General features: G+C 34.5%; 1 protein-coding gene across 1 annotated transcript; it reads left to right on the top strand.

The window, feature by feature from the left end:
- The first annotated feature begins 6 nt into the window (after positions 1 to 6).
- Positions 7 to 5,542, top strand: LOC117102129. The gene is made up of 7 exons (XM_033242330.1): positions 7 to 185; positions 622 to 684; positions 818 to 1,034; positions 1,657 to 1,695; positions 2,102 to 2,395; positions 2,667 to 2,999; positions 3,972 to 5,542. The coding sequence occupies exons 1-7, from the start codon at positions 147 to 149 to the stop codon at positions 4,271 to 4,273; spliced, it is 1,287 nt and encodes a 428-aa protein (XP_033098221.1). The 5' UTR covers positions 7 to 146; the 3' UTR covers positions 4,274 to 5,542.
- Positions 5,543 to 8,748: the final 3,206 nt, after the last annotated feature.

The raw sequence follows: 8,748 nt of genomic DNA, 5'->3' as shown, positions 1-8,748 counted from the left end.
TTCATGACTTTGGACGGTATCTACCTGACGATCTTTTCCAGCGAGGAGTAACTAAGTTCATTGAGAAATTCCAAGTACAAGATGATGAGCCTAAACTGTCTTATGAGCATGTGGAGTTGAATATCGATCAATTTCACAAAGTGGTTATGAGTGTAGCAACAATGAGGAATCGTCGTATGTTTAAAGTAAGTAGGACTATTATGATACTTTTTAAATTTCTTTTAATATTTTCATTACTTTCTTTATGAATAGAAAGATTATACATAGCCTAAATGGTAAAAATATAGTATTATAAATTTTCAAATATTGTTTATATATATTTAAGTATACAAACACAATACACATAAGACTACAGATTTCATACATACGCTGGAATATAATTAATAAAAAGCCAAAGCCGCTAAAAACATCATGTAAGCCACAAACATAAACATCGTCGTCACTGCAATCATAAATCGTTAAAAAAATATATAGGCCTAAATATAAGTGCTGTATATAAAAGTAATATGAAATATAAAGAACATACACACAGAAAAAAAACTACTAGAACTGCCAAGAATAAATGAGTATCAAAATCATATTTTTCTTCAAATGACAGAGGCTTAATGTTATGTTTTCTAGACAACGATCGCAATCTTGGAACCCAGTCAGCAAGATGAGCCCTCACTGACAGTGTGTAGGAAGGTACTACAACTTCCATTGATTTGAGAGACTTTTGAGAATTACTTGAATGTTCTAATGTTTTAAATGTATGCAATTCCTTAAAGTACATTAACTATTTAACATAGATTTAACCTATATTTTTCATCTCCTCCAGGTACTGAGTTTCCTTGAAAAGGAACTAAAGCTATTTTGTCTGAGTGGTGTACGAGGCATTGAATTGACGAGGTACATTGCTTGCCAATGCAGTTCAGACTCGGGTAACGCCCACATGCAAATTGTGCGCACGTTTGACCAGGATGTGCTGCCATGTGGAAGCAATATATTGAGGCGTTTTCGTCGACTATTTGGAGATGACATGCCACGAGTGCAAGGTAACGTACAGTTATGTTATGTCATTCAGGTCTGCTTTGGTAAATCTATTTTGGCAAAAATTAAACAACCGAATGAACTTATGCAGTAAAAAAGTGAGGTCTCACCACAAAATGAGTCACATCGTTGGTGAACACATATTGAGATATTCACCAAAACAGGCCAAAATGTGGTTCTTATACACCTTAATTTTAAATGCTCGCATCTCTGGATTTACTTATAGTAGGGAAGCCATTCAAAGACCAAATGAAAGCTTATAATGTGATCTATCCAAATATAATATAAACTCAATTTTTTAATTTCTAACCATAAGACTCATTTCGTGGCGAGACCTCACAAATATGTTGGCTGTAAATGTTACAATATAACACACATTAATGCATATTGACAAATGTTTAAAAAGAAACAAGCGACATATAGTTTCCTGTCGATTTGCTCTTTATAAAAGCCCAATGCAAAATATTCCGCATGCTGTAAGCTCTGTTATGGGAGAAAATAGTAGAAATAGAAAAATTACCAACGTGAAATGAACATAATTTAGCAAGGTTGAACAATTTGGAACAAATTTTGTTATCAAAGGTAATGTGTTGTTTTACCTCGATGTATTATTCCGTTACTCTCTAGATCGTCCACAGTCTCAGCAAGTAGTACATATACCAACAGGTATGTTTATGGATTTTTTTCAATAATGGATCACAGACTTTATATGTGATTAAGATGGTGCTGGTTTTATTGAAAACAAACATTTTGTTGCAACTAACCAGTTTTAAAAGTCATCTGTACTGCTGGATAATGGTTTAAAAGTTAATCTCATGCTATTATTTTTCCCGAATCTCCAGTCACTTATTTCATTATTTATTCGGTCTTTTAAACAACATTTGCATAAACAGAAAGTGAAAAAGTACTGACATTTGGGGAGACCAGGGATCAATTTCATTGGCATCATTTTTTTTTAATTTTTTTTTTTTGGTGAAAGTTTTAAATTTTTTTTAAATGGAGTGTCTAAAACTCATATCAGATACAGTTGGGATAATTATGTTTTCTTTATAATAATTATCTTGCATGTTAGGTTTTGTGGATGACGCCACCATTGTGACAGTTTCTGAGGAATTGAGTCTTGGCTGGAGAAGGTTTGGTGTCCGTTTGGGACTTAAGTGGTCGAAAGTGAACAGTTTCAATGCTGATGGTACACAGATTCATAAGGCTGCCGAAAGTATGATGAATTACTGGAGGAGCAACATCAGTAGCGATATTCATCAACGTAAAGTGTTGTGCACTGCTCTGAAACACCATGAGCTCAGTCAACTAGCTGAAGAATTGTTTGAGGGTGAAATTAACGAAAATCTCGTCACTCAGCAAGCAGGTATCTTAAGGATTTCAGAAATTTTATTTTTTTCAGGTATAAAAAACATTACGAAAGGAAGAACAAGTCTGGAATTCTTGTATTACAGAATATAAAAATACACCTATATAGAATGAGAAATATTGAAAAACATCTAAGGTTAAATTTTTGCATGCATGCAGGTCTGTGTTGTGCTGACTTAAAAATACATAGAAACCCTCACATTTTTTTCTGTAGCTCCTCATTAAGTATGTTTTTTACTCACTATATATTATCTATCATTTTTATTTAGGAAAATGTTTTAGTGATCAAGGTTTGCTGTTCATTTGTGACGACCTGAATTCCCTACATTGGAGGAGACTGGGAGTGCGTCTTGGACTCAAGTGGAGCAAAATTAATAAGATAGCAAAAGACAACAGATTGGTGGAAGACCGCATCATGGAATTGCTGGTTACTTGGAGAAATGACCAATCAAAGTGCCAACAAGTACCAATCATGGTGAACGCTTTGAGACAACAGAAGCTTGTTGGACTAGCACGAGATGTATCTGAAAGGCATGGCTACAGTGATGAGTCAGAAGTTGCACAAACTGCGACAAATAAAAAAAATCAAACACTAGAGCATGGTTAGTCAAAAATTGCTATTCTCTTAATACTGTATATTTTCTTTGATAGCTGAGAAACGTTGTAAGCACAATTTTCATTTCGTATACAGAGATAAATTTCAAAATACAGTACTTTCAGTTTTTGGTTCATTGAGAGAATTGAAGATTTAATTATTGGTTTACGTGTATCGTTCTAGTCAGTAATGAAACTATTGCTGGTTTCATTCATGACTGGCCAACATATAGATCTTAATATAAATGTTAATCTTCAAAAGGTAGGTTAATGTAGGGCCCAAGTATATTATCTTTTAAGCTGGTGCCCAGAGTCATTTTGTTGTGGCCAGTGGCAGGCTGACATACTTTCATTATTTCCATGAACACTCCATCCATTCCTTTTCATACAACTCATCGTGATAACTTCTGTCACAATACGTTAAAACATTGGTGATACTTTCCTAAATCAACAATGTGATAGACTATGTTTTTAAAAATTAGTGACTTTGGCATTGACATATCTGAGAGGGTGATGTAGTTGCAGACCTAGAATCTTACCCACTAACAATTTTTAAAATTACGTTCATGTTTTAGATCTAAAAATCACCACCCGACTATTTTTCTCTGCTTAACCCCAAAGGCCATCAGTTTTAATCTGAAAGCTAAAGTGTGTCCTCATTGTTAATTAATTCATACATTTTTTTTTTGTAAATTACAAATTTCTGACTCATTTGCCAATGTAAAATTATCATCAGTTTAGCAAAGCTTTTCAAATCAAAATCTTTAGGCTGAATACCAAGGATGTAGGAAAGGTTAGTAATGTACTACATAATAAAATAAATATACTTTTTTGTGGGAGCTCAAAGTATGAAATTAATATTGAAAAATGTTAGTAAGCAATAATAAATGTTGGTAATTACGAATGTAATAATAAAAATAGTTGAACAAATAACAAAATACCACTCTCTATGTATACAATTGAAAATTTATGTATTTCAGGTTGCTTAGATGATACCGACATGTTGATTATCTCTGAGAGTCTTGATAATGACTGGAAGTATTTTGGGATTTACTTAGGTTTGAAAAGATCTGAAATAAATCTAATTCAGTTAGACTTTTCACCACCAATTGTAGACGCCTCTATTGAAATGTTGGTACAGTGGCGAGAAAGACAGAAAGCTGAAATAAATCATCTCAAAGCAATTACTGAAGCACTGAACAAACTTGAACGAATAGATATCAAGGAAGAACTTGAGTCATACTACCAGAACAAATACAGAAAAACTGAAGCAAAGGTGTAAAGAACATTTTAAAGATGATAACAGTGCAATAAAAAAATGACACCAGAATATAATTTTACCATGGTTACATACACCATAGTCCACATTAGGTCACTTTTTAATCAAGAAATTATATTTTGCTCGCATTTTGATCATCCAAACTGCATACTTTTGATGCTGTCATCCAGGACTGTAGATATTGAATACAAAATATACTGAAAACATTAGTTTCAACTTTTTCTTTGGATAATTATGTATATATAAACCGAAAGGTCCACTGATTAATCTCAGATAAGAAAGTATAATACATACTCCAAGTATTGAAATCCTGATGATCACATAATATCGAAATATAGCATTTCAATACTTGGAGTATGTATTATACTTTCTTATATGTATATAAAGTGTATGTACGTTTTTCTATATTGATTATGCAATTTAAATGATAAATTGTTACTTATATTAAAGTTCAAATTAATATTATTCAATAAATATGATACACCATTTGTGATGGCATCGTGAAGAAAACAATTCTTAATAAACAATTTGTTTTACAAATTTACAAACATTTTATTACTCTGATTATGGAAAATTCAACACTTATTATGTACTTAATTTTTCCTCTAGCACTGACTTTGAAGTTTCAATGCGTCTTTAGTTTATAATGTTCAAAGCCCAATTCAGAAAGCGTCATGCATTGCAGCCCGACACGTTTAAATTTGTTGTCGCGTTGAGTACGGTCACATTGTGGAATATGAAACATTTACTATGATCATGACCTTAAGTCTGTCCCCGACGATATATTACGTTTGAATGTGTTGTACGCCGCTGACCGGGTTGGGCTTTAAATGAAATATAACTTAGTAAATTATCTTATGCTGATCTCGCATACTCTTCTGCAGTATACTCAGCACTGCACATCCAAAAATACTTTGGAAAAGAATGTTGCAAGTAAATCGGGTAGAATTGAACCCACGACCTCCAGATAAATGTGCTTAATGGGTTGTGAAACAGTAGCAGCTCCAGGAATTGCCCGACAGGGAGGTTCCCATGCCCCCAACCAGAGCAAATTGGGCGTGGTCAGGCATTACTCAAAATCTTTCAAAAGTGGTCCAGGGGCAAACCCGACTGAAAAATTTGACAATTTAGGGCTTATTTAGGCTTATTTAATCGATTTTAGAATGGGAACTTGGGCGGATGCAGGAGTACAGATGGTGCGATCATACCCCTAAATTGTGTCACGAAAAATAATTGTTGCCATGAACTATTGGTAAAATTTTTAAGGTATGAGAGTGCAATTTCCGGGCAGAATGTTCTGACAGAGCTTCCCACGCAGTGGCTTAACGGGGGCTTAACGGGGGGGGGGGCAGATTTACTGAGCTGACCAAGCCGTGTACCGGGCTGGGTAAGAAGAGAAAAGAAAGAGGGGAGAGAGAGGGAAAAGAGAAAGAAGGAGAAAGAAAAGGAAAGAAAAAGAGAAGAGAAAAATAGACAAAAATAAGAAGGAAGATATAATGAACCACTTCAAAAAGTGTCCATATCGCATTTGATTTAAGCCGCCTGATATTCTCCGCAGTGGTATAACCACCGTTGGAGAAGGGGAAAATATCAATCCATGGAAAATCTTTCCCGACTGAAGATGCGCTTATCGCACCGGAAAGTGTCCGAAACTCTCAAATTTGGTTCTTTGTTGGGGTAGGCCAATTTCCTCTAAAAATTGCACATTTTAGGGAGTTTTGCTCAATTTCGAAGAAATTAGAATTAACAACACAAAATTCTTTCGCGCGCATTTTTAAGGGTAAAGCTTGTGCTTGCCCTCCTTTGCCTTCTAAGTTATTTAAACACATAATAGTCCCAAACTCAAGAAAGAATTTTGAAGATAGATCGTTTTACCTAAAAGAAGGGCCTCATTGTGTAATGATGGTGAAAGAATATGTTTGTAATAAATAAAGCTATAATGAAAATGCTTATAGTCGGTTTAAAAAAAAAAAACGAGTGTGGCCATAATTATATAACATAAGCGCATTTCTTGTTGAGGTAGGCCAATTTCCTATAAAAAATGCACATTTTAGGGGTTTTGATCAATTCCGACGAAATTAGAATACTTGTGCTTGCCTTCTATGCCTTCTAAGTTATTTAAACACATAATAGGCCCAACTCCAATAGAAAGAACATTTAAGATATATCGTTTTACCTAAAAGAAGGGCCTTAATGTGTATTGATGGTGAAGGAATATGTTTGTAATAAATAAAACCATGATGAAAATGCTTATATTTAGTTTCAAACACACGTGTGTGGCCTATACTATGAATAAGATAAGCCCTATGTCGTATTTTTTTCAATATGGTTGGGGGGAGGGGTGTTGAATGGTGGGGTATCACACCGGGTCATAAATTACTAACCGGGAAAATTATTACCTTTGGTTACCAAGATGGTGTCCAAGATATAAAATATACGTAATACAGTAGAACCCCTACTTTGGGACACCCTTAAGGTGACACTTTTCAGTGAACAGATGGGGATTATCTTTTAACACTCAGACGACCAACTTCTATGAAGTGCACATCCCTATTAATGAGACACTTTTTGAATTTCTTGGTGAACCAAACGGTCAAATATATTCTGCCTCTATTTAGTGTGAACATCAGTATAGGCCTACTGCATGCGTTCGTATATTTTGCCCCCAAGACTGGACAAATTAGGAGCCGAGGTTGTGAATGAGTGACGGAACACTAAAATTCCTAATACTTTATTACCCAAGATTAGTAGACTCAGGCTGAGTAGACTGTTGGCGCATGCGATGTTTTATCAACCTCTTCAACATCGGATAACAGCCAATTACGGCCTAACACAAATTGAAGACAATAGTTAACATTTTACCAAATTAATTAAACGTTTTATATAATTTTCTAGACCAAGATGCGATCTGACGACTCCCAAAAAATCACGACAAATGACCCATTTATTAACGAAAGAGCGCTGTAGCCTGTACAGCCAGAGTAAATATTATTTTGTAGCACTGACATACCGGTATATCTCTGCCCGCAAAAACATCTGAATTTTGTAATACAAGATTCGAGTACAATTGCCTTTATTATAATTTGAGGATTGAGAAAAAGCGTGCTAACAATTAAGTATTATTTTCTATACATCAACAGAGATTAATTTGAGCGATGATGATAAATTATTTTACGATGTACTTAATGAACAGTGTTATATTTACTACGAATATTTGAAAACATGATTAATGAAATTTTTACTAACTTAAGAAGTCTGCCTGAAGCAACAATGTGGTTCTGTGCACGTCAGCACGGCATTCATTTGAATAAAAAAAGACTGAACTTGGATTGAGTTAACTTACTTAATTATTCCAACTTCCGAATGAAAAACCATTTTGTTGGTAACTTATGAAGGCTACTTTGTTTACTTTTTTACATTTTATTAATTTTATTTCCACTGCGTACTAAGTAAAATCACAATACACGCCTTAAGGTTATTTAATATTTAATATTTATTTAGCCAATGGAACAATATACAAATCAAAATCCAAGATGGCAAGCAGACCACAGTTATCAAACTTTGGCTCTCAAGCTCTGGTCATTCTTAGAAAATGATTAACAATAACAATACAAAAATATAACTTTCTTAACTAATGTACAAAAGATTGCAAGAGTAAAATTTGATTAAAAAAGATCAGTAAAAGACAGCAAAAAACTAAATTGCAAAAAATTAGATTACAAAAAAAAACAAAAATTATTACACTAGATGAGGAATTATTATAATTACAATTATTCTATTTACAATTACAGCTGTTAAAACAAGTCCATGCTTAACATCTAACAATTATAACAACATATCGCAAATACAGCAATAATATAGCGTCCAAACCAAAGTTAAAACATTGTTTTTGAAATAATTAAAAAAGACTAGATGTGAAAAAAATGATCGAAGTTTTTTTTTTATTGATAATTGATCAAAGATCTTATAAACACAAGATAGCGTTCTCCGCGATTTACGCGTGCAAATTCTGTAATAAGGCATGAATGGCGCCCTCTTGCTAAATTGGAAACTTTTGACCCTTGACCGCTCTGACCATACCGTACACCGAACCACTTTACCTTTCGGGTATCAATCCTGTGTGAACAGCAGAACAGGAACCATCTCAGATCCATGGCAACAGATAGGACGCCCTCTTCCAAAACTGATTATTTTTTCTCTTTGGTATAATAGCGCATGAATGGCGCCCTCTTGCTAAATTGGAAACTTTTGAACCTTGACCGACGCTTCTATTTGTTACGCGTAAATCGCGGAGAACGCTATCTTGTGTTTATAAGATCTTTGTAATTGATGTACTCGTGCGTCAGAGGGCGCTGTTCAATCTGCTCTGCATGTGTGTGAGCAAGGGGTCCTACTAAATACCACACGGGACCACTCGCGACCACACGGAACCACTCGCGAACACTCGGGACCACTCGCGACCACACGGGTGCAAAAAT

Source organism: Anneissia japonica, unplaced genomic scaffold, assembly GCF_011630105.1.
Source record: "Anneissia japonica isolate Jap-2015-1 unplaced genomic scaffold, ASM1163010v1 scaffold11653_len147064_cov108, whole genome shotgun sequence".
In the NCBI taxonomy this organism is placed as follows: domain Eukaryota; kingdom Metazoa; phylum Echinodermata; class Crinoidea; order Comatulida; family Comatulidae; genus Anneissia; species Anneissia japonica.
This window is presented reverse-complemented; position numbering and strand designations above follow the sequence as displayed.